At 39.0% G+C, this 24,741-nt stretch overlaps 1 protein-coding gene and 1 long non-coding RNA gene across 6 annotated transcripts; one reads left to right on the top strand and one right to left on the bottom strand.

Moving 5' to 3' along the window:
* On the bottom strand, window positions 1-5,149 carry LOC129525048 (uncharacterized). The gene is made up of 2 exons (XR_008669075.1): window positions 3,809-5,149; window positions 1-3,187 (listed from the first exon to the last, which is right to left on the bottom strand). It is a non-coding gene; the product is annotated as an uncharacterized lncRNA (long non-coding RNA).
* On the top strand, window positions 3,106-24,327 carry TIAL1 (TIA1 cytotoxic granule associated RNA binding protein like 1). 5 transcript variants are annotated; one of them, XM_055353232.2, is made up of 13 exons: window positions 3,182-3,367; window positions 6,293-6,354; window positions 11,504-11,600; window positions 17,181-17,279; window positions 17,515-17,569; window positions 17,730-17,817; window positions 19,734-19,809; window positions 20,897-21,005; window positions 22,005-22,100; window positions 22,206-22,290; window positions 22,538-22,661; window positions 22,991-23,130; window positions 23,948-24,327. In XM_055353232.2, the coding sequence occupies exons 3-13, from the start codon at window positions 11,589-11,591 to the stop codon at window positions 24,072-24,074; spliced, it is 1,011 nt and encodes a 336-aa protein (XP_055209207.1). In that variant the 5' UTR covers window positions 3,182-3,367; window positions 6,293-6,354; window positions 11,504-11,588; the 3' UTR covers window positions 24,075-24,327. The 5 variants fall into 5 exon arrangements, with proteins under 5 accessions (XP_004050232.1, XP_055209207.1, XP_063566610.1 ...); XM_063710540.1 differs by having other exon boundaries at window positions 17,130-17,279; XM_004050184.5 differs by lacking the exon at window positions 6,293-6,354 and having other exon boundaries at window positions 3,106-3,367.
* Window positions 24,328-24,741: the final 414 nt, after the last annotated feature.

Genomic DNA, 24,741 nt, shown 5'->3' with positions numbered 1-24,741 from the left:
TGGGAAGAAAAAGAGGTTTAATTGGACTTAGAGTTCCACATGGCTGGGAAGGCCTCAGAGTCACGGTGGCAGCAAGAGAAAATGAGGACGATGCAAAAGCGGAAACCCCTGATAAAACCATCAGATCTCGTGAGACTTACTCACTACCACAAGAACAGTCTGGGGGAAACTGCCCCCATGATTCAAATTATCTCCCACCAGGTCCCTCCCACAACACGTGGGAATTATGGGAGTACAATTCAAGATCAGATCGGGTGGGGATACAGAGCCAAACCATATCAATAGCTGTTTTTAAAAAAATCACTGAACAATATTTCTTTGCATGGATGTACCACCTTGTACGACAGTTTATCCATTCACTTATATCAAGGACATCTTAGTTGCTTCCAATTTGGGATGATTATGAACAAAGCTGCTGTAAACATTTGTGTGCAGGTTTTTATGTAAACATGTTTTCAGCTCATTTGGGTAAGTACCTAGGCATTATGTTTAGTTTTGTAAGGAACTGACAAGCTGTCCTCCAAAGGGGCTATAACATTTTGCAGTCCTACCAGCAAAGAATGATAGTTCCTGTTGCTTTTCATACTCACCAGCACTTGGTGGTGTTAGTGTTTTGGATTTTAACCTTAATAATTTCACTGCCAGTAAACATGCCCATTTTAACCATTCTAGTTTGTAGTGGGCATATTCTTTTCACTAAGTTAAAAAAAACTCAAATATACATGTATATACATATGATTTTTAGGACTATGTACATGTGGAATAAAACCTTGTAGAAGGAAAGCAAGAAATAGTAAAGACAGGATTCAGAAAGATGGTTACCCCAAGCGAAGGCAGGGGTGTGCGTTATTGTGTGTAGGAGGTATAGCATAGATACAGATATAAACTCTGTCATTATAACTTTTTAGTGTGGTGGGTTTGTGGCTATAATCAAAACTAAAGTAATAAAGGTGGGTGCGGTAAACTGAATAATGGTCCACCAAGGATTTCTATGTCCTAATTCCCAGAATTTGGGAATGTTACGCTAAAAGGGACTTTGCAGATGTGATCAAGAATCTTGAGATAATCTTCGCCCAAAGTAATCACAAAAGGTTCTCGTAAATGAAAAGGGGTGGCAGGAGAATCACGATGTACGTACAGAGGCAGAGAAGAAAGAAGATACTATGCTTCTTTTCTTGAAGATGGAGGATGGGGCCAAGAGCCAAGGAATGCAGGCAGCCTCTAGAAGCTGGAAAAGGCAAGGAACCAGCCTTGCCGACACCTTGATTTTAGCCCAGTGTAACTGATTTTGGACTTCTGACTTCCAGAATTGTAAGAAAATAAATTCGTGTTGTTTTAAGTATCTAAATTTGCAGTAATTTGTTACAGCATCAACAGGAAACTATCACAGCGGGCCAGGCATGGGTTAATGGATTGGATTATAATTAAATCCAGTTCTACACCTAGGTCCAGTTAAAAACATAGACAAAACCTTTGAGTGGCTCCTCACTGCCTGGAAGAGAAAGCTCAAATTCCTCAGCATGAAATAGATTCTTGACAACACGGTTCTACAAGGTCCTCTCTAGCTTTAGTTCCCTTCCCCCCACTCCCGCCCCCATCCCCAGCCCATACATTTTAGCCATGGGTCCTGGCGTCTGAGCCCTTTTGTTGTTCCTACGGACTCTTATGGGGCTCAACTCCTTTGCCGTGTCTCTATGAAGTCTTTCAGGTTGAAATTTCCTCCCCTGAAAATGGACAACACAAGGGCTTGCTGCATGGTTGATTCTGCTTTCAAGATTAATGTTCAGTGGCACGCATACACACCGCCACTTGCAGAGGTCGACATGCACTTAGTACATGTCGGCAAAAGCAACTCTTAAGCCATTACTAACCGGGGCAGTTAAGTTCTGGCAATGGGCTGAAAGATCTTTCTTCATCGCCACTCTTCACTAAGCTACAAGACCAAGTACTTTCTCCTGAAGGTACTTAGAGGAGGGAAAAAGCACACCAGGAACTGTTGTGGGGGGTGAGAAGACAAATTCTACAGGGATGCAGAGCTAGTGTGAACATGGCTTCCCCTATCTTCATGCAAAACTGCGTTTCTAGCCCACATGACTGATGTCTGTAAACGCAACTTTGTGTCTGTGCACGTCTCTGCCCAAGGATTTTTTTTTTAACTCCAAGAATACGGGGGAGTTGGGCAAGTCATTATAATAGGGCTGCTCTTCTTACCCCACTATCCGATGAGACACTTGATAGGGAAACCTCTGAAACTTGTAAAGCAATTTACAAGCAGGCCAACTACTTGTATTTAACAAATAGGCTAGAAATACCTATTTGTGGGAAAACGCGTCCCCAAAACACCCCAACCCCTCCGGGTCCCCGCCAGCACAGCCTCTCTTCTGACTGTCGCGCGAAGCGGCGGTTGACTAACGCGGGCCAGCCGTTCTGATGAACACAGGAGGGCCGGACGGGCCTGCTGGCTCGGACACCACGCGGAGGGAGAGTGCTGCCTGAGCCACAGTTGAAGAAACCGCTCTCGGGCTGGACGAAGGCGGAGCAGCAGCTCAGACTGGGCCAACAGAAGAGCCTTACAATGCCTGGAGCAGTCCGAGGACAGCCCCCGGCGCGAGGCACTCTGGGACTTGTAGTTCGCTTTCCCAGACAGCGCTTTTTCCCACTTGGTCTCCCCGCCTTTCAATGTCGCTTTTATTCTTCCCTTTACCTCCCAGCCCGCCGACTTCCTGGTCGTCGCACGTCCTCACGTATGACTACACTACCCAGAAGTCTCCTCTTCACGCCCCAGCGCGGGCGGGCGCCGTCGGCTCCTCTTGACTACAGGTTCCAGAAGTCCTCTGCAGAAGTGCTTCCCTCTCTCATTTCCAGGACCACAATTCCCAGAGACTTCGGCTTCACGACGTTTCTCTTTTTGCCCGATCCCTCCCGGAGCTGGCTGGGCTTCGGCCGGCCAGAGGCCCACAGCGACGACGTGGTCCGTCGTGAGCGGGTCCCAGGGTTTCCTCGGCGGCCCTTTTTTCTCTCCCCTCGGTCGTCCCCCTTGCAGGCTGTCGCGGCTGGCCTGAGCGGTGACCTGGCGGGTCGCGCCTGCGCTCTGCCCTGTTTCCTGCCTGGCTGGTGGCGGCGGCCATTTTGTTCATCCTCCTCCTCCTCCTGCTCCTCCTGGTTGGAGCGCAGTGTCCGGAGTGGGCTGGGGGGAGAGAGCCCGAGAGCAGGGTTCGGTGCCTTTTCCTCTGTCCCCAGCCGGTGCCCAGAGCCCCCCTCCCCTTCCTCCCCACCCCCTCCCCTCCCCAACCCTGCCCTCCCCCTTGTCCCGGGATCGCTCCGTCGCACCCACCATGATGGAAGACGACGGGCAGCCCCGGACTCTGTGAGTACCCGAGACGAGGGGTGCCAGGCGCCAAGAGGCCCGGGCACCGCGGGACGCTAAGGGAGGGAGCAGGAGAGACTGGGCCGAAGCCGGGACTCTAGGCGGCTCCCTGACCAGGGCGGCGTGGACGCGAAGTGCATTCCTCATCGGTCCCCTTTTCCTTGGGAAGGAAATCCTCCCTTCCCCCAGACAGTCACTTCCTGGGGTCTGGGGCTTGTCTCGACCTTTTTCTCTGGCGTCCTTCTTTGCATGCCCTCCCTAGGCCGGGTTTCTGCACGGCTGAGGCTGTCAGGCCCAGGAGAACTCCTGCACCCCCTCCGCGTTGGACGCCCTGGGCTGGGCCTGGAGCTGCCGGCGCCCACGGGGGAAGGGCCTGGCGGGGGTGGGATTGGGGGTGGGCCCGGGGGTGGGCCCCGCGGGCCCTGAGGAATTAGCACTCACCCCTTCCACGTCCTCAGCTCGAGTCGCTCTCAGCTCTTCTCCCCAGCTAAGCTCTCGGAGGAAGCAGGACACTCTTTCACCACTCAAGCCCCTTCTCTCTTTATGCCCCACGTGCCCCCGCCCACGCTGTCAGAAACACCCGCCTAGCGCCCGCTACTTTTGAAGTACATAAGGGATACGTTTTGCTGCCCGAGCATCTTTCCCTTCTTGGATAAAGAAGTTTACTTTGAGCGCTCCCTACGCTAAACTGACAACCAGTTGTTAAACTCCTTTTGCTCTCTAGGTGTTGCCTCTTCCTAATCTGTTTGTGCGTCGAAACCTTCAGAGTTGGCTAAAATTATGTCTTCATCCGCTATTTGATGTGTGTCTTCTGAACGCTTTTTCTCCTGTCTTGCTGTTGCTTTTTACCTGAAGCTCAATCTAATGAATGAATTCCATCTTCCAACCACTTAATTCTGGTTTCCTTCCTTTCCCAATGAAGAGTGATGACTCAGCATTTGCATTCCTTTCTGAATAGTGTGGCACTCCTTTGCTCTGCATCTTTTTTTTTTTTTAAGTCTGAATACTTTTTAATTAAATATTTAAATTGGGCACCCTAATTTCCCGGCCTCTCCAGGTCTAGCACTCCTACCTTGAGTACCAAGGAGTCAGATCGCTGCTTTGTTTCTCTTGCCTCTCCTGGTATTGATAGGATCATAGTCCACTTGGCTCTGCTGTCTGATGGGGAAATTGCTTTTTAGGGAATAGATGAAGGTGGAGGGGCATTCGAGAAGTTTGACTAGCTTCACATCTCTTCACTCCTACCAAAGAAAGGATGCTCAGTAAAGAAGATAGATGTTCAGTGTTGATAGAGATTTTTTTGGTGTGGCCTTGTACAGGAATAAATGTGTTCTCTAACGTCTCACTGAAGTATCCATCCCGTTTTGAGAATCTGAGGCCTACTGAAGCACATCAAATGCTTCAATGAAACGCCTGCTTAATAGAACGTCTTTGTGTTTTGTGTTGTCTTCCATTTCTGCCTTCTCTCCCTAGAAGAAAGAATTGGGACACACTTGAAATTTGTCCTTCAGGCCGGGCGCAGTGGCTCACGCCTGTAATCCCAGCACTTTGGGAGGCCGAGGTGGGCGGATCACGAGGTCAAGAGATCGAGACCTTCCTGGCCAACATGGTGAAACTCCGTCTCTACAAAAAACACAAAAATTAGCTGGGCGTGGTGGCGCGCGCCTGTAGTCCCTGCTACTCGGGAGGCTGAGGCAGGAGAATCACTTGAACCCAGGAGGCGGAGGTTGCAGTGAGCCGAGATCGCACCACTGCACTCCAGACTGGTGACAGAGCGAGACTTCGTCTAAACAATTGAAAAAAAAAGAAATTTATCCTTCAACATCTGTTGAAGCCAAGACTTGGTGTTGAGTTACAATGTGTACTTTGATATAAGCATCTGGGAAAGCTAGACTTAAAGACTAGCTAACATGTATTTAACAAAAAGTTACATTGTATCTAAAAATCTGAAGTATCATCACACACTGAATGATTGATAAATACTCATGGCAGGGGCCTCATTTACTGTATCTGTTCCTTACCAAGAGGAATCTCTGGTTTTGTAGTGCTAAAGAATGTGCTTTTTTGATGTCTTTTATTTATCTTTGCATCTGCCTTGCCTTCATCCCTATCAGAGTTTCTCCAGGGGAATAATAAGCTAACTTCTTTGTCACTTATTTCCTTCCTCTACCTTCTCTAATCTCTTGTTCTTTCTTTGAAACACAGTTAAGTTGTCTATGTTTACAGTTCTCTAAAACTGTGACATATGTTCATATGAGTAAATAAGCATCTTAACTCTGTTGTTTTGTATGTCAGTACGTGTTTACTATTCTGTCTTCCTTTTTCCTTCTCCCACCCTTTTCCATAGGGACTTTTTTTTTTTTTTTAAGAGAAGGACTACTACATCTTCCTAGGTCTTACCCCCACAGCACTTAGTTCACTGCCTGGAACATAAGAGGTACTCAGAATTTCTACAATGATTATACTTCTTTCATTAAATTAGTATTAAGTTCTTTTTTTAAAGTCCTGGTTGAACTAAGATTGTAGGCAGACATTACTATCACACGTGGTGCAGTCTGTTGACTTTTATATATTTTTAAAACCTTCAAATGTAAAATCTTGAGATACAAGCAAATGTTTAACAATTGGGATTTTTATTAGAGTTTAATACAAATAATGCATAGTTTTTCTAAGTGTACGTTTTACATATTCTCAAAGGGTTCTATTAGATATAAGTAACATGATGAAAACTGAACATGATTTTAGACGTTGATATCTAGTAGGGTTTTATTTTGTTTATGGAGATCTTATATTTTACATTGTGAGCTATGGATTAGGTTTTTCAAGTGGCCAGTATGTTTTAAAAGAATGTGTTCTTAACAAAGCTTATCTTAAATTGTTTCCTTAAGATGCCTGTGTGTTACTAGTGAGGTTTTTTTCCTGCAGACACACACAAGCTAAGACATATGGTTCTATCTTCAGAAAACAATATGGTGTTTAGAGCCTAGGTAGGTCTTTAAATATTCATTACCTACAGTATTACTAATTTATTTGATGGTATTTAAAGTGGCAAGAATTGCTTTGATGTTGAGCCTAAATTTCTATTTGTCGTATAGTTGCTTTAAAGGTCTGTTTTCCGATGTTCTTCATTCTCATTTGACATTTATTTTGGGGTATTATGCATTGAGTAACTTGTGATCTAAAAAAACAAACAAGATCATGCTGTGTAATACTGGTGTTGGAACTGGACTGTCTGACACCTGCCTTGTGGGACACACGTTTCAGGCTTGGGTTGTGTGTATCTTTGTAGTGCAGTGATTTGATCCATGGTATATCTGAATCTACAATATGACACTAAATTGTAATAGTGTTTTATTGTAGCTTATTTTATTTTCTTCATCTATCTGATGCACCAAAATTGCTAGGAATTCGTGTAATACCATGTTACACAATCCCTTCCTTTAAGGCTATTCTTTCTTCCTGGAAATAAGCTAATGATTTAGAGTATAATCTGAACATCTAAGAGCAAAGCAGAAGAAAATTCTATAAACTATTACAAAATTGACTGGCTATACCATGGATTTGGCTATACTGTGGCTATAATCAAGCCCCTCATTCAAATTCAACTTAATCATATTTGTTTCTTTAAAGTAAGAGAGAGAGAGTGAGAGAGAGAAGTGTGTGTGTGTGTGTGTGTGTGTGTGTGTGTGTGTGTGAATATCTCATATATATAGTTGGTCAATTTAGTTGTACCTCCTGCAGCTATCTTCCATCATGCCTCCTTCCTAAAATGAAATACTGTACCGACAAATTGAACAATTAATTAGAGATCTATTGAAGGATATTATTGCAAAATCTCTTCTTGTATAGGACTTGTCAAGAACAGAAGCAAAACTGTTATGGAAATTTAGCTATAGTTTTTTGTGTGAAAGTGCTGATAATTTCAGCCTTGGTAGGGCTACTCTTTTCAGAGTGAGAGCACATTCAGTGTTGAAAAAGTGTCATTAGTCTTCTGAAAGGCATGATATTCTTAACTTAAAATTCTGCCCAGTCGGACACAGGAAGTAGTTTAGCAATGTGAATTTCTGCCTACTGTGAAACTGCTAAGTTTTTGGCCTCAAATTGGATTTTAACCCGATATTAGAGATAAAGGTGTCATTTTCAGTTTTTAATGCTTCAGTTCCTACAGTTCCTGTTCTTAGAAGACAAAATAGACTCTAAGGTATGCCTCTTCTAAATTTTTTCCTTGAGTTAAAAATCATTTTGGAATTTCCTAAGTGTTTACTCTTTGAATTGACCTCTCAATACAAAAATTAGAGTCATTTATCTTTTTTCTGTTATTTTGTGTATGTTCTTTAGGTAGCAATTATATATTTAAAGACTTGGATCTTTAGCTTGACTATTTCATAACCAGAGCAGAAAGAAAGTGAAGTGTAGAAGCTATAATTTGGAACGAATAAAGATATCATTTCAATGAACTACCAAGAGATGATCTTATTAGGTCAGGCATTGAACTTTGTCTTAAATATTTTTGTTAGTATTTACTTTGGGACAGATTATTTTATGATAATGTAAAAGTACTTAAAATAGAATAGTACAGTATTTTAAAAGCTATACAATACGTCTCTCAAGTGTTATGATGCACGAAGGCAAATGTAAATGAAGAGGCAATCTGAAATTTGGGTACAAGAACTCAGTAAAAGAAAAGGCAGTCTGAAATTTGGGTAAAGTTTAGGTGAAATTATACAGTGAATCATGTCCTTTTAATCCTGGTAAATTAAGATATTGTATGTGTTGTTACGGAAGGCCTTTCATGTTAGTTTTTGAAATTTAGTTTGCTGCTTAACATTTAACTTTTAGTGGAGATAATTTGAAAAATAGGAAACCTTAATACTGGATTTTTAAATAAATATTTCATGACATTCTAAACTTAGATATTAACATTTTCATCTTTGCCTTCAGTGCTAGAAATGTAAATTAATATATCTAAATATGCCTCTAGAAATTCTTCAAGATCTGTAACTGGCGGGAAATAGGTTGACTTAGAATAAAGATTTATTTATTTTTTTCAGATGGAGTTTCGCTCTTGTTGCCCAGGCTGGAGTGCCATGGCGCGATCTCAGCCCACTGCAACCTCCACCTCCCGGGTTCAAGTGATTCTCCTGCCTCATCCTCCCCCAAGTAGCTGGGATTATAGGCGCCCGCCACCATGCCTGGCTAATTTTTTGTGTTTTTAGTAGAGACGGGGTTTCACCATGTTGGCCAGGCTGGTCTTGAACTCCTGACCTCAAGTGATCCACCTGCCTCGGCTTCCCAGAGTGTTAGGATTACAGGTGTGAGCCACCACACCTGGTGGAATAAAGATCTTATTAAGCAGTGACGGCTTTTTTTGTGACTATTAGATACAGAAGGTAACTAATTCCAATACAGTTTTTCCTGAAGAAATCGATGTTTAAACAGTAATGGAAATTTAAAACTATTTAAATCATTTAAAATGTGTTATATTAAAATGATAATTCTATTTTAATTTTGTTATTAGCTAGCTTCAATATGTGAAAACCAGTTTTATCTATCCTTCTTTTCTCTTAGAAGTGAGCTAACTAGCCCTTTAGGCAAGGAGCATAATGTTTAGAAGCTCAAGATCACTTGTTCGTTTCTCTTTCTTTCTCTCTTTCTCTCTTTCTTTTTTATTTATTTTTTTGAGATGGAGTCTCACTCTCGCCCAGGCTGGAGTGCAATGGTGCAATCTCTGCTCACTGCAACCTCTGCCTCCCAGGTTCAAGCGATTCTCCTGCCTCAGCCTCCCGAGTAGCTGGGATTATAGGTACGTGCCACCATGCCCGGCTAATTTTTGTATTTTTTGTGGAGACAGGGTTTCACCATGTTGGTCAGGCTGGTCTCAAACTCCTGACCTCATGATCCGCCTGCCTTAGCCTCCCAAAGTGCTGGGATTACAGGCATGAGCCACCGTGCCTGGTCACTTGTTCATTTTTCTTACAGATAGGTCTACTCTGTACAAAAAGAAATCATTTCAGAGATACAGGCTCACAAACCCCTATGAGTTAAGACGGGGCAAGCAGCCTATCGCTGGCTCATAACCCAATAACCTTTTAGTCCTGCTGGAAAAAGTATGTCACTACATTGGCCTGCTGATGGATCAGCTCTTTAATTACGTGGAAAAGGTGGCATAGTGGACGTAAAACAGTTTGTCACTTGTTTAGTCCTCTATTTAGGTAATATTGGATGTGTATTTCAATTTTAGAGCAGGTACACTAAGGTTATTAGTACTCATTGCAATAAAATTCTTAACTGGAAAATCGCTACTAATTCTTAATTGGATCTTTTCAGTTTTTTACTTAACCTAAGCTTTCTCAGTCTATTTTTCCCTTTGAGTATTCCATCTTAAAGCATGTTGTGTATTTAATGTGGCAGCTATGTTGCAAGTCTTATTTTGGTCTTAATACTCAGTTTCCAGATGTAATATATTACAAGTAGAAAAAGAAATTTACTTTCCAAAATAAACTTTGTTAAATTTTACAGATATTGTTTGGTTTATGAGGTTGTTCATAACATGCAAATTTGAGGAATTATGTGTAGAATACCAGAAAGACTTTAGTGTTTGGCAGTTTATTGAGATAAATTAAGATAAATCCATAGTACAAGACATAAACCAAGGTGGTCATCTCTGTGTGATGAAGTAGCATTTTTTTCTTTTCTTTTTTAAATTTTCCTGTATTTAAAATCTTTTACACAAAACACATTCAATTGTAATTAGAAAAAAAACCCCAAATTTTTAAGTGTCCATAGTCAAAAGTATGCCTGGATTTGTCTTAGTTTTTCTCTGAATTTCTTAAGAAATCTTTGTATTAGCTTTTTTATCTACATTAAGATATATTTTGTTGGCTGGGCATGGTGGCTCACTCCTGTAATCCCAGCACTTTGGGAGACCCAGGCAGGTGGATCACTTGAGGTCAGGAGTTTGAGACCAGCCAGGCCAACATGGTGAAACCCCGTCTCTACTAAAAATACAAAAATTAGCCGGGCGTGGTGGTGCACGCCTGTAGTCCCAGCTACCTGGGAGGCTGAGGCAGGAGAATCGCTTGAACCTGGGAGGCAGAGGTTGCAGTGAGCCGAGATTGCACCAGTGCACTCCAGCCTGGGTGACAGAATGAGACTCCATCTCAAAAAAATACATATATATTTTGTTGATTCTAATGCATTTTAGACTAGGAAATTTTATATTTTACCCTGCTCTCCTAAAATGAAACAGTGAAGACATCATTGCAAACAACCTTACTCAGCCAAAAACAAAACAACAAAAACCCTCCACCCTCTGTATGTTTTACTATAACTTTAATTCTGTTCTTTGTTCATGTAATTGCTTTGGTTGGGAATCTAAGAAAACTCACTTTATGTTTAATATCCTATTACAATCAGATGTTTTAATGAATTAGTATTTGTTTGTGTGTGTGTGTGTGTGTGTGTGTGTTATAAATTATTTTTAATTAGAAATTGTAGTTATCTTGAGACCAGTTTAAAATTTTAACAATTAGAATAAGATGAGAAAATGATATCCAGGGTACAGAATAATAGTGCCATTGGGGTATACAAGATCACATAGATTTGTTCTTTAAATGTCTTTCAGAGTGGTATTTTAGTGGCCTTAGAACAATTGTTGCTTTCCTAAATAAGGGTTAATCTTACTTTCATAGGATCAGGTTTAATTGGAGAAATTTTGTTGAAAACAGAGGAAGTTAAAATGAAATAAAAGGTGGCCGGGCACAGTGGCTCACGCCTGTAATTCCAGCACTTTGGGAGGCCAAGGCGGACAGATCACCTGAGGTCAGGAGTTCAAGACCAGCCTGACCAATACGATGAAACCCCGTCTCTACTAAGAATACAAAAATTAGCCAGGCATGGTGGCATGCGCCTGTAATCCCAGCTACTTGGGAGGCTGAGACAGGAAAATCGTTTGAATCTGGGAGGCGGAAGTTGCAGTGAGCTGAGATCATGCCATTGCACTCCAGCCTGGGCAACAAGAGCAAAACTCCATCTCAAAAAAAAAAAAAAGGAAGAAAAGGTGATGAAATAGATGATAACACATTAGAGCCAGAGCTAAAGGAAAAATTGCTGATAACGTATTTTTTTCTTGTGCAGATACGTAGGTAACCTTTCCAGAGATGTGACAGAAGTCCTTATACTTCAGTTGTTCAGTCAGATTGGACCCTGTAAAAGCTGTAAAATGATAACAGAGGTAAGATCTTCCCAGTTCCATGTGCTGACAATTAGCATGATGGGTTGATTAGCATGATTTTAAAATTTCATTGTAAGCCTCAAGTTATTCTGGTGGAGAGATTTGTGTTGTGTTGACTTACTACTTTGATTTGGCTGACAAACTAGGCTTAGAATGGAGTTTTATTTAAGAGGGCAAAGTTTCTGTGCTGTTAATCTCAAACGGTCATTCTTCATGGTGTGGTTATCTTGAAGTGATTCTGCTTTCAGAACATTATTAGAGCTCATTTCAGAATGGTGAAAAATTGGAAAGTATTTCATACAATTCCAATAAGAATGTTAACGATTTAGACAGCATGTGTTCATGTGTGAGAACACGAAGTTATTATGTGTGTAGTGTGCAGCACCATTCATCTCGTGTGTCTGTAGCAAATACTTACCTTTTTATACTTTCCTGCTAAGACTGTAGCAGCACTCAATTAGTCATGTTTTAGGCTTTTTTTCCTTGTGTTTTTGTTCATTGATCAGCTTTTTTTTTTTTTTTGGACTATTTACTATGTACTAGATACTTCAGTAAGTGCTAGAGATAACACTGGTGAATAAAGATAGTTCTTGGCCCAGAGAACTTTACAGTTTAGTAGGGAGACAAAGGAGTTAGCAGGCACTTAGGAAGTAGGATAATAAATGCTCTAGAAGTAGACAACTTAAAGTGCTGTGGGAGCAAATGTGTATCCAGTGCAGCCTCAGGTCAGTGAGCGGCTTCTTGGAGGACTCACTGCCTAGGCAGAAACCTTAAAAGGATAGTAGTACATACTGGCTAGAAAGGAATTGAGGGAAGAAGGGATTCCAAATAAAGGGAACTTTGATCCAGGTTGGTAGGGAGAGCAGGAGTGCTTGAGACAGAGAGGGAAAAATAGAACCCGTAGCATGGTTGTAGTTAAAATGGAATTAGTCATAAGAGATGGCAGGAGTGTATGGAAAGGGCTAGAAACTGTGCTGAAGAGTTTGTTTTATCCTGAAACGGAGAACTGTTAAAAACCTTTAAAGTGCATTGGCCTTTTGATTGTCTTTCCCAAGTAATGACAATCATCATTTTGTTCTGGTGTATTATATTTTTCCTTCCTGCCTTTAATTATTTATTTGTGCTTTCATCGATCAAAAATTTCCTTTGCACTAGGCACTATACAAGGTACTGGAGATATAATGGAGAGACAGCCAAATGAGTTTCCCAAGCAAATAGGGATGTAAGCCATGAAGAGAATAAAACAGAGTTCTGTGATGATTGGAGGGTTGGTGCTATATAGGCTAGGTGATGAGAGATGTCACCTCTTTGAGCTGAGACGAATAACAAGATGGTGCTATCTATGGTAAGAGCTGGAGGCAAAGGAAACAGCAAATACAAGTCTTGAGTTGGTAATGAACTTGTGTTTGTGGAATCAAAGACCGATGGCTAGAGTCTGGTGAGGGATGGAGGGAGTTAAGGGAAATGAGTCTAACAGCAGGATTCAGAATCACAGGACATTATGGTCCATGACATAGTTTAGGTTTTACTCTGATTGCAGTGGCAGACCAGTGGAGGGGCTTAAGCAGGGGGATGAGGTGCCGAGATTTGCATTTTTAAGCTTACTACTCTATGTAGAGAATGACTGTTTTATGGAGAATAGATTGTAGCGGGCAAGAGCAGAAGGAGAAAAACCATCTGGATTTACTTCACTAGTCTAGGTAAGAGATGATGGAGGCTTATTCTCGAAAGTGCTAGCCGAAGTCAAGATAAGGACAGAGGTTGATAGATTTGGAATATATTTTGGAGGTAGAATTGATAGGACTGGGTTGGCTGTGGGACATAGGGAAAGAAAGAAATCAGGAAATACCCTAAGATTCATGTTAATGCAGTTGTATAGTTGGTAATGCTATTTATTTGCTAAAATGGGGCTGACCTGATGGATGTCACCATGGGGAGTGGTGGGAATCAGAAATTGTGTTTTGGATGTTAGATTTAAGACATGAATTAGACATCAAAGTGGACGTTAGATTAGGCAGTTGGATAAAGTAGTTTGGAACTCTGGAGAGACCAGTGCTGAAGCTTGCAGTGGTATTTGAATCCATGAAGCCATGGGACTAGATGAGTTCACAGAGAGAGAATGATGGTAAAGAAGAGCACAGAGGCCGTGAGGTCTGAGCCCTGGACCAGCTCAACATTTAGAGTTTGAGTAAGGGAAGAAAGATCCTACAGTGAGGAAACAGGAAAACCGGAGTGTGGTAGGAGACAGAAGAGAATGTTTAAAGGAGGATGGTGGTCAACTGTAGTGAATTCTGCTTGGAAGTAAAGATTAGGATGGAAAAGGAATCACAGAAGCAGCAGAGAGGTCATTGTTGAGCTCAACATGCAGTTTCAGTGGCATGGTTGGCTTGGAAGCCGACAGAAGTAGGTTTAGGAGAGAACGGGTTGTGAGAAAGTGGGGAAAGACTCACTAGAAAATTTTTGAGAAACATTTGATAAAGATTTATTTTAACTATTTTTTAAAACCCCATGTATACATACAGCTATTTGAAGGGTAGAGGGACTCGAAATGAATTTTCATAACATCCATATTCTAGAACTCCTAGATTTGAACTTGTAAAGTCTCATATTTCTCTGTCTTGACATTTACATTATCCAGCAAAAATTGGTGACAACGCTAAATAAGGTAGGGACATAACGGCTTTTTTTTTTTTTTTAAGAGACAGGGTCTGACTCTGTCCTCCAGGCTGGAGTGCAGTGGCACCATCATGGCTCACTGCAGCCTCCACCTCCTGGGTTCAAGTGATCCTCCCACCTCAGCCTCCCAAGTAGCTGGGACAGCACCGCCACACCTAGTTCATTTTTAAATGTTTTTGTAGAGATTGGTTTCACTATGTTACCAATGGTCCCGAACTTCTGGCTGGTCCCAAACTCCTAGGCTCAAGTGATCCTCCTGCCTCTGCCTCATCCTCCTAAAGTGCTGAGATTATAGGCATGAGACACTGCACCCAGCCATAATTGATTTTTTTTTTTTTTGAGATGGAGTCTTGCTCTTTTGCCCAGGCTGGAGTGCAATGGCATAATCTCGGCTCACTGCAGCCTTGGCCTCCTGGGTTCAAGTGATTCTCCTGCCTCAGCCTCCCAAGTAGCTGGGACTACAGGTGCATGCCATCACGCCCAGCTAATATTTTTTATTTTTTATTTTTTTGTATTTTTAGTAGAGACAGGGTTTCACCATATTAGCCAGGATGGTCTTGATCTTCTGACCTCGTGAACCTCCCACCTCGCCCTCCCAAAATGCTCAGGTTACAGGCGTGAGCACTTTTTTTTGAGACAGAGTCTGGCTCTGTTGCCCAGGCTGGAGTGCAGTGGCACGATCTTGGCTCACTGCAACCTCTGCCTCCCAGGTTCAAACGATTCTCCTGCCTCAGCCTCCTGAGTAGCTGGGATTACAGGCGCCCGCCACCACACCCAGCTAATTTTTTGTATTTTTGGTAGAGATGGGGGGTCTCACCATGTTGGTCAGGCTGGTCTCGAACTCCTGACCTCAAGTGATCCAGCTGCCTCAGCCTTCCAAAGTGCTGGGATTACAGGTGTGAGCCACTGCGCCCAGCCCATAATTGATTTTTAGGATGTCACTTGGTGGTGTAAATAAGAAGCTTCCAGAGGGTATAAACTCTAGCAGAGTATCTAGCAACTATTTATTTTTCTTTCATAAATTTCATTTCAGTATGTGAAAAATTCTTTTTCCCCCATAGTTTTATGATTTTTTTTTTACTTCAGATGTTGTTTATCATAGATTCTAGCTTTCCTTATATGATACAAATATATATTATTGATTCTAAGTCAAATTTTTTTAGAATTTTAATATCTCTGACAGTTGGGATGTGACTTAGAAATAAGTGGTGTCTTAAATTAGATGATATGCAGTGTGATGTGAATATATAAAATATGTGATGTCAGTGAATATATGTGTATATATACATGCACATGCATACATTGATTGGGAGCTGGCCTACTATTAGATAGATTTGAAATTGGTATTCACGAGTAGACTAGTTTCCTAAAGTGTGTGGGATTATCATAGATCTACTATTGGACCCCTGTATGTTTTGCTGTGATTATCAATGTTTTCCTTAGAGACCATTGGGGCAAAAGAGATAGGAGTGAAAGGAAAACTCAACTAGCACAATTTTAGCCTCTTATTTATTTTGATGTCCTTTCTTCAATGAATATTTATGGTAAATGTAATAACTCTTTTACAAGAATTTAAATGTGTGTTTTCATTTGAAGTCTTCCCCCATTTCCTTTCTTTACCTCTTAAGAACAGCATTCACGTGGCTACAACAGTAGGATTTTGTATGAGAGCCCATAGTTTTGTTGTCAGTATTAACGATCCCACTTTTTTTCCCTCAAGGAAATGCCTTCTGGTTCCTTTGCCACTATTGTTTAGACGACTTATTTTGGATTTTTCTTCTAAAACTTTCCTGGAATGAAAAACTGTTGTGGTTGAAAAGATCTTTATTTTATCTGGTATATTTATCCCTTGTAAGTCCAACTAGAATTCCACATTTTAACTATTATTCTCATAGGGCATTTTACATTGAATAATGATGGATGTTTTTAGCCTTGCATAAAAATATGTATTTGTACAGTTGTGCAGCTATTCAGTACAGGTTGCAGTTTCATAGAAATTCATTTCTAGTTTGGTTGTCAGGTGAGAATGTTGCTATAGCTTAGGTAGTACTACTTCACATCTTTATAAATGTGTTTTAGGTAACTACTGTCAAGCACAGGGTTGCAGAATATATTTAATATAGATTTCTTATATGGTGTTCTTATGATGTAAGATTGTAGCTTTGTCTTGGAATATGTTATTCAGATACATTTTCAGAACCTCTTTTCTTGATCACCACGGTTATTTCTCTCATCTTTGGAAGACCAAATTCAAACTATATAGAATCTTCAGTACATTAGACTATTTTGGAAGGTAGGGAATTCATTTCAGTAGCTGGTTATAAAGCTTAAGTTTTCTTGTTTTTATTTTCATTCTTTCCATATCCAGAAAAGAAATCAATAAAATTCAGTCTTTGTAGCAGTATAGAATTCCATCATTTGTAGTATTGATCCTAATTTTGATCAGTAGTTTATGAAGTTGGTTCTTGCTGTATTTCTGTATCCCGGGATACCACTTATAGAGGATTATGATGCATAAGTAGAACGTAATTTAAAAATAATATTGGAGAAGGAAAGTAGTGGTAAGGAGTGGTCCTCATCAGATCTGAGTTTGAGGTTTTGTTTGGTTTAATATAATCTTCTATTTTATATTTAACACACTTCACCAGAATTCTTTATTTTCATTTAATACTGATGCTCATGATTCTACAACTGCTTTTATAGTTCCGTTTGAGTTCAGCAGTATTCTGAGGTGCAAAGTCAGGTTTAGCTTTAAATCTTACTTAAAAAGTGTTAGGCTTTCATAAGCTTATGCAGTCTCACCTTGTATATTCCCAGCTATCAGTAATGTTTTTTCCTGGATTTTCTTCTCAGCAACCCGATAGCAGAAGGGTCAACTCTTCTGTTGGATTTTCTGTTTTGCAGCATACAAGCAATGACCCATATTGCTTTGTGGAATTTTATGAACACAGAGATGCAGCTGCTGCATTAGCTGCTATGAATGGGAGAAAAATTTTGGGAAAGGTAAGATAATAGGATGATGGCACCTTATGAGTACATATATTTGCATGTCAAACTAGTTTGTATTCTTTCTAGGCAAATTTTTGAACAGATATTCGGCTGCTGAGTGATGGTTTTGCTTTATTCAGCTTAGTGCTTTTACAAAAATAACCCTGCTTGATAAATGATTTAATAAGTGGTAAGTGTTGTAACTCATGACATGCCTAATAATTTTATTAAATATAATCTTTATTTTTAGGAGGTCAAAGTAAACTGGGCAACCACACCAAGTAGCCAGAAAAAAGATACTTCCAGTAAGTACTCCTGCTGCATTTTACTGTGGAAGAGTTCTGAAATTATCCAGGAGGCATTACCAGCTTAAATAGGGTTTTTTTTTCCTCCTCTAGAGTTGCCTTAAAAAGGTTTTAGTGGCTGACTTCTTAAGTATTTGATTACCAAATGCTCTGATTTCAGATCACTTCCATGTGTTTGTTGGGGATTTGAGTCCAGAAATTACAACAGAAGATATCAAATCAGCATTTGCCCCCTTTGGTAAAATATCGTAAGTATCATAATCAGTACTACACTCAGTCATGATAGGCAGAATTGTATATGATTAACTTGTAATTGAATTAAGATATTCTTTCTCTAGTTAGTATGGTTTTGTTTTGTTTCTTATTTTTTATTTATTTATTTTGGTTTGTTTTGAGTAGTGGATGTTGTTGAAAATGTTAATGTCATTTCAGTGTCTTGGGGTCTCGTTTTCATTCTAATCCTGTGTATATAATACGTTAAAAAAAATTTAAGTGATTCTGTTTGTTATCTTTGAAGCAGATGTTTGAATGGTAAAACTTATAAAGTCTAGCTTTTTGTCATATGTTTTCAAAATTTGGTGGTTTAGGATAATGAGTTAATCAAAAGTAAATGTGATTTATACTATGTAAAAGTTCAATAACTTTTATAGGAGGAATTTATAAATGGGGGAGAGTAGGTAAATCCTTGGATATATTGTGATTAAATTGGAAATGTTCATGTTTTATTATGATAAATGTGTTTTTGATATTTTAGCTGTAAGTGAAAAGTACTATTATACTATTAAAATGTTTCAATGTATGAGTCATAAATGTGGGATTAATTAGTAGATGTTTTTGTTAGTGATATTTGATTCTACTAGTTAAGAGGCAAATGTGGTTTGATTTTTAACAAATTTATGCTCAGATTTTACTGTTGTTACTTGGTAAAAAATATATTGAAAACTAAAAATGGTTATGAATTGTAGAAAATGTTTATTATAATTTATCTTTCTGATTAAAATCAGTTTATTTTGTATATTTCCTGTAGATTTAAATTAAACATCTTAGTACTACTTTACAGGAAAGTGTTTCAACTAAGAACAACAATATTTTCTCTATACAATTTGTTGTTCTATAGATTTAATTTCTTTAAAAGATGTAATTCTTAACTTTCTGTTTTGATATTTGCTTTGCTTTTTAATCTAAATGTGGTAAGTAGTACTATTTTAAAAATCAATATAAAAATAATACAGGTTGCTGTTTTTCAATCTTTATTTATACCTGAGACCTGCAGTTTTTCTTAAGTCCAAGTCACAATTAAAAGTAATAGCATTCTGGTTATTTTGCAGAATTGCTCATAAGAATGGACAGGATCTTGAAGGCTAACTGCAAGGAACTGTGCACACTGGAACTCAGTTGTAGATTTTTTTTCTCATTTCTATTTATTCTTATTATACATTATTTATATATACATATTTTAGTATTTACATTTTAACATTCTATATTCAGTGGAGTTCTATATTTCCAATCATTTAACTTACTCACTAAAATTTCTGTGTAAATTTGTTGTTTTCGTACTGGTGTGCTTAGCATTGTTGTTAGTTTTTTATTCTCCTTTCTTAAATTTCTGAAAATGTCAATTTTTCAAAATTTACAGCTGCCCAAACTCCAAAATGATGGTAGAGAATTGACCAAGAAAAATAAAGAAATCTGTTAACAGGCCATGTATGCCTTTTTAATTCCTATTTTTTCCTCTTTTTCAATTTTTTAATATTTCATATATTTTGTATCACTAGGCAGAAGACATTTAACTATTTAGAGATTGCATGGTAAAGTAGTTAGTATTGTTACAGTAATTTATAGAATCAGTAAACCTTAGAGGACACTAGTAAATAGAATATTAGAAAGGGAAACTGTTGTTCCTATTAATCTTCAAATTTGAGCATTTAGTTTAGAAAGCACAGGCTATTTGATTAGGTTGCATGTTTATTACATGTTTTTGTCCTACTGCTTTTTTCTAACAGGTAAAGAAGCATTAGGGAGAGTTCAGGAATGGTTGTAGTTAATTAGGGCTAACTGGAATTTTATTTTAAAAATGCTCACAATACAGTGTGTGTGGTTCCTTTTAGTTTTTATTTTGAGGGTGGCTCTTACTTCCCTCATTTAGCTGTGCTTCTTTTCACAGGGATGCCCGGGTAGTTAAAGACATGGCAACTGGAAAATCCAAAGGCTATGGTTTTGTATCTTTTTATAACAAACTGGTACGTTCTTCCATCTCAATTTATATTTTTTAATACTAAATTTAGTCATTAGTTACTTAATGTATTGAATCTGAAACTTGAATATACTTGAATGTTAACTACAAACACAACTTTTATGTAATGTTATGTATGTTTTAATAATAGAGTATAATTTCATTCCTCTTTCATAAACTCGAAAATAGCTAGAAAAAGAATGATTATACTATAAGGAAGATTATTAAAATTGCATTTGTACATTGGTAAAGGTCAGATGGATTTAGAAGTAAAGCCCAAGTCTAGGACAGATGAGCTAATCTGAGAATTTAGAGGGTAGGTAAATTATATTCAGTTTTAACCATGAAAATCTCAGTTTTAACTCTTCCTTTTAAATTATTATTCATACTCTTATATAACTGGGATGTTAATGACTACAACAAATTATGTAAATAAAAATTTAAGCAATTCATCTTGATTTTTGCATATATTCTTTGTAAAAGGGGTACCAAAGTAAGCATTTGCGTTAACTGTAACATTAAATAATAAAGTGGGCTTTGATTTTAAAGCAGTTTCAATAACTTAAATCAACTTTTTTTTTTTTTTTTTTTGAGATAGAGTCTCGCTCTGTTGCCCAGGCTGGAATCCAGTGGCGCCATCTCAGCCCACTGCAACCTCCACCTCCTGGGTTCAAGCGATCGCACTGCCTCAGCCTCCTGAGTAGCTGGGATTACAAGCATGTGCCACCACACCCAGCTCATTTTTATATTTTTGGTAGAGACATGGTTTCACTTGGGTTCGCCAGGCTAGTCTCAAACTTCTGATCTCAAGTGATCCTCCCGCCTTGGCCTCCCAAAGTGCTGGGATTACAGGTCATCTGCATTTTATTGAAGTGGTAAGATAAAGGGCCAGAGTATTCTGTTTTTGCTTAGATTGAATCTCAAGTTCAAATCATTTTCTAATTGGTAATAGTTCAGTTTTGTTTTGTTTAGGATATTTAGTAAATTCATCTACTGATTTGTATGGAACCAGCAGTGCCGATATTTTATTTCATCTTACTGAGTCTTATTTATCACTCTTTTCTTTGTGATTGTGCTTTCTTTTTTATCCATAGGATGCAGAAAATGCGATTGTGCATATGGGCGGTCAGTGGTTGGGTGGTCGTCAAATCCGAACCAATTGGGCCACACGTAAACCACCTGCACCTAAAAGTACACAAGAAAGTAAGATATGTCCACTGTGTGTGTTAAAATTATAGATTCTTCACAAAATCATGTATCATGTATTCATCTAGTCTCAATTTCTAATTTATTTATGTAAGAGACAGGGTCTTGCTCTGTTGCCCAGGCTGGAGTGGGGTGGCATGATCTTAGCTCACTGTAGCCTGAAACTCCTGGGTATAAGTGATGCTTTCACCTCAGCCTCCCGAGTAACTGAGACTACAGGGACATGCCACCATGCCCAGCTAATTTGTAATTTTTTTATAGAGACAGGGTCTGGTTACATTGTCCAGGCTGGACGTAGTATTTAATTAGTGTTGCAAGACACTAATTATTTCATTTTATATTTCATTATCTGAAAATAATTGGGTTGTGGTATAAGCATTTTTGGAGCTGTGAATCACCTGATTTTATAGATCAAGCCTGTGTCAAATCATAGCATCAAGAAAAATTATGTTTTCTCCTCCCATTGAGGCATATCTTTTTTTTTTTTTTTTTTAATTTTTTATTTTTTGAGGCAGAGTCTCGCTCTGTCACCCAGGCTGGAGTACAGTGGCACGATCTCAGTTCACTGCAGCCTCCGCCTCGCAGGTTCAAGCGATTCTCCTGCCTCAGCCTCCTGAGTGGCTGGAATTACAGGCGTGTGCCACCACACCCAGCCAGTTTTTGTATTTTTAGTAGAGACAGGGTTTCACCGTGTTGGTCAGGCTGGTCTCGAACTCATGACCTCGTGATCCACCTGCCTTAGCCTCCCAAAGTGCTGGGATTACAGGCGTGAGCCACCGTGCCCTGCCTTAATTTTTGTATTTTTAGTAGAGACAGGATTTCGTCATGTTGGCCAGGCTGGTCTCGAACTCCTGACCTCAGGTGATCTGCCCACCTCAGCCTCCCAAAGTGCTGGGTGCCCGGCCTGAGGCATATCTTAATAGTATATAGTAATTAACAAAAGAGTTTTATAGTACAATATAACAGTCAACGTTTTTGTTTTGTTTCTGCATACAGACAACACTAAGCAGTTGAGATTTGAAGATGTAGTAAACCAGTCAAGTCCAAAAAATTGTACTGTGTACTGTGGAGGAATTGCGTCTGGGTTAACAGGTACAATGTTTGGTTTTCTAATCACCTCTGAGGAGCTTCATCACTGTTCATATGAATTTCATGATACACATCAGCCATGTTTTATTTGTATGTTTTGTTTTATAGATCAGCTTATGAGACAGACATTCTCACCATTTGGACAAATTATGGAAATAAGAGTTTTCCCAGAAAAGGGCTATTCATTTGTCAGGTAATACTCTGCTTGAAATATCATTATTACTCTTACATTTGATTCATTCCTTTCACTTATGTTCTCCAGGGTATCAGTGTTTGTTATTTTAGTGCTTCTTTGCAGTATAGAAGTTTAAGCTACCTACCTAATGTACTTTAGAAAAAAAATACCAACTTGCAGGTGTAAACTGATGAGTTTCCATGTTATTTATTGTGTTAGGTTCTTAAAAAATAAAAGACAAAACCATATCATTTTTCTTTCTTAGATTTTCAACCCATGAAAGTGCAGCCCATGCCATTGTTTCGGTGAACGGTACTACGATTGAAGGACATGTGGTTAAATGCTATTGGGGTAAAGAATCTCCTGATATGACTAAAAACTTCCAACAGGTAATTCGATTTTTCATAGCATTCTTTAAGGTTTCCATCTTACATGTCACATAAAAGCTTTGGAAACTCTGTAAAATAAACAATAAAATAAAGCATATAGCTACTTTCAGTTGATTGTATTTCAAAATTGATTATTTGCGGTATTAACTGAATCTTAATACTTTCTTTTCACAGGTGTCACCACCCCAATAAACTTAGACAATGATAAATAACAGAGTCCTATTCACATAAGGGTGCTTACTTAGTTTTTCTCTTCCTTGTCTCCCACTCTTTCTTCATATACGGTGTTTCTTATGTGTTCCCTAAAACAATACTTTGCTTTTTCCTAGGTTGACTATAGTCAATGGGGCCAATGGAGCCAAGTGTATGGAAACCCACAACAGTATGGACAGTATATGGCAAATGGGTGGCAAGTACCGCCTTATGGAGTATACGGGCAACCATGGAATCAACAAGGATTTGGAGTAGAGTAAGTTGTTTGGGTTTTTCCAGTATAGAAACGTATGGTTCTGACAAAATAAATAGAAGTGTGTTTTCCTAGGGAGAATCTATTTTAATTATATACATTGAGCTATTTGGCATTATGAGCATTATAGAAACAAATCTAACAAAATATGATTTATGAGGCTAAGAAACTACTTCTCATTACCTAGGTGGAAGGGGGGGATTGGGGTAACATTTAGTGTGTCCTATGATCCCTGTAAGCAGTTGGTAGAATTTGATTTACATTTCTGATACACTTTTATTTATTTTTGCATGTAAAAGATCTTTGTCCAGATATATTCAAGTTTGATGGTTTTATGCCTATGTGGTATGTGTGAGAAATCTGAGGTTTGTGTGATACAAAGTAACTGGCGTTTTTTTTTTTTTTTTTTCTTTTGTTGATAGAGTGGTTTCCTCCTTTGTAATTCCCCTGCCCAGGGCCAGCCCATAGCTTTATTTTCTGATTTCTTCCTTTGAGACTGTTTCCAACATGAACTTGTTTTTAAAATTTCTTATGTAATAGATGATGTGTTGAATCATTCACAATTTTTAAAAAATTAGTTTGCAGATACTCCTCGGACATCAGTGTGTTAAGTTGTGGTTATCTTAAAAATATCAAAGATTAATACTGGAATATGTATTCTACACATATATCATTTATTTCTTTGATCTTTCTATTTGTTGTAGGTGTGTTGATTTCTGGTTTTCTGTTCTTGATTAGGCTCTGCTTGATTTTTGTGTAAATACATATGTGATTTTTTTTTTTCTTGTGTTTGCTGAAGATTTTTTCTTTTTCTTCCAAGTCAATCACCTTCTGCTGCTTGGATGGGTGGATTTGGTGCTCAGCCTCCCCAAGGACAAGCTCCTCCCCCTGTAATACCTCCTCCTAACCAAGCTGGATATGGTATGGCAAGTTACCAAACACAGTGAGCCGGGACTCTAAAAAAAAATTGTAATTCATGATAGGCTTCGATTTCCTGTGACACTCTGAAGACATGAAAGTAGACATCGGAAAATGAAAATATTTATTTTAAAAATTGAAATGTTTGGAACCTTTAGCACAGATTTGCTTTGGTGAAGGACACATGTCTTCTAGTTCTGCCTTTTTAAGTTTTTGTTCATGATGGATATGAACATGATTTTTCTTTGTGTACAAAAACTAAAATAAAGTCAATAAAGACAATTCTGACTACAAATTTTGATATAATAGGAAAAATGGCTAATACATTTTGATTCTTAGATACTATTCCATTTTTATCTTGCTGTTCAGTATTTTAACTCACTGTGTTTTTAAAAGAGCAAAAAAGGGAGGATCGTGAAAACCTGGGAATCACATATAAGTTCATCCTGAATCCTGATACTCCCCTCCCCTTCCCTGAGGTGGACCACATTTGAAGTCAGCAGAGAAAAAGTGTGATATTCAGAAGAAATGCGTGATTTTGGAGTCGCTTTGGAGGAAATATTTTCTTTATGCCTAAAGAAACTGAAGCCAGACTGAAGTTCTGCACCCTAAAAAAGGAACAGCGTTGTTTGAGTTACTTGAGCAAATGTTGGTGGTCCACGTTAAGACATATTTTTAAAACTTCCAAAAGTGTCG

Source organism: Gorilla gorilla, chromosome 8 (genome assembly GCF_029281585.2).
Source record: "Gorilla gorilla gorilla isolate KB3781 chromosome 8, NHGRI_mGorGor1-v2.1_pri, whole genome shotgun sequence".
NCBI lineage: Eukaryota > Metazoa > Chordata > Mammalia > Primates > Hominidae > Gorilla > Gorilla gorilla.
This window is presented reverse-complemented; position numbering and strand designations above follow the sequence as displayed.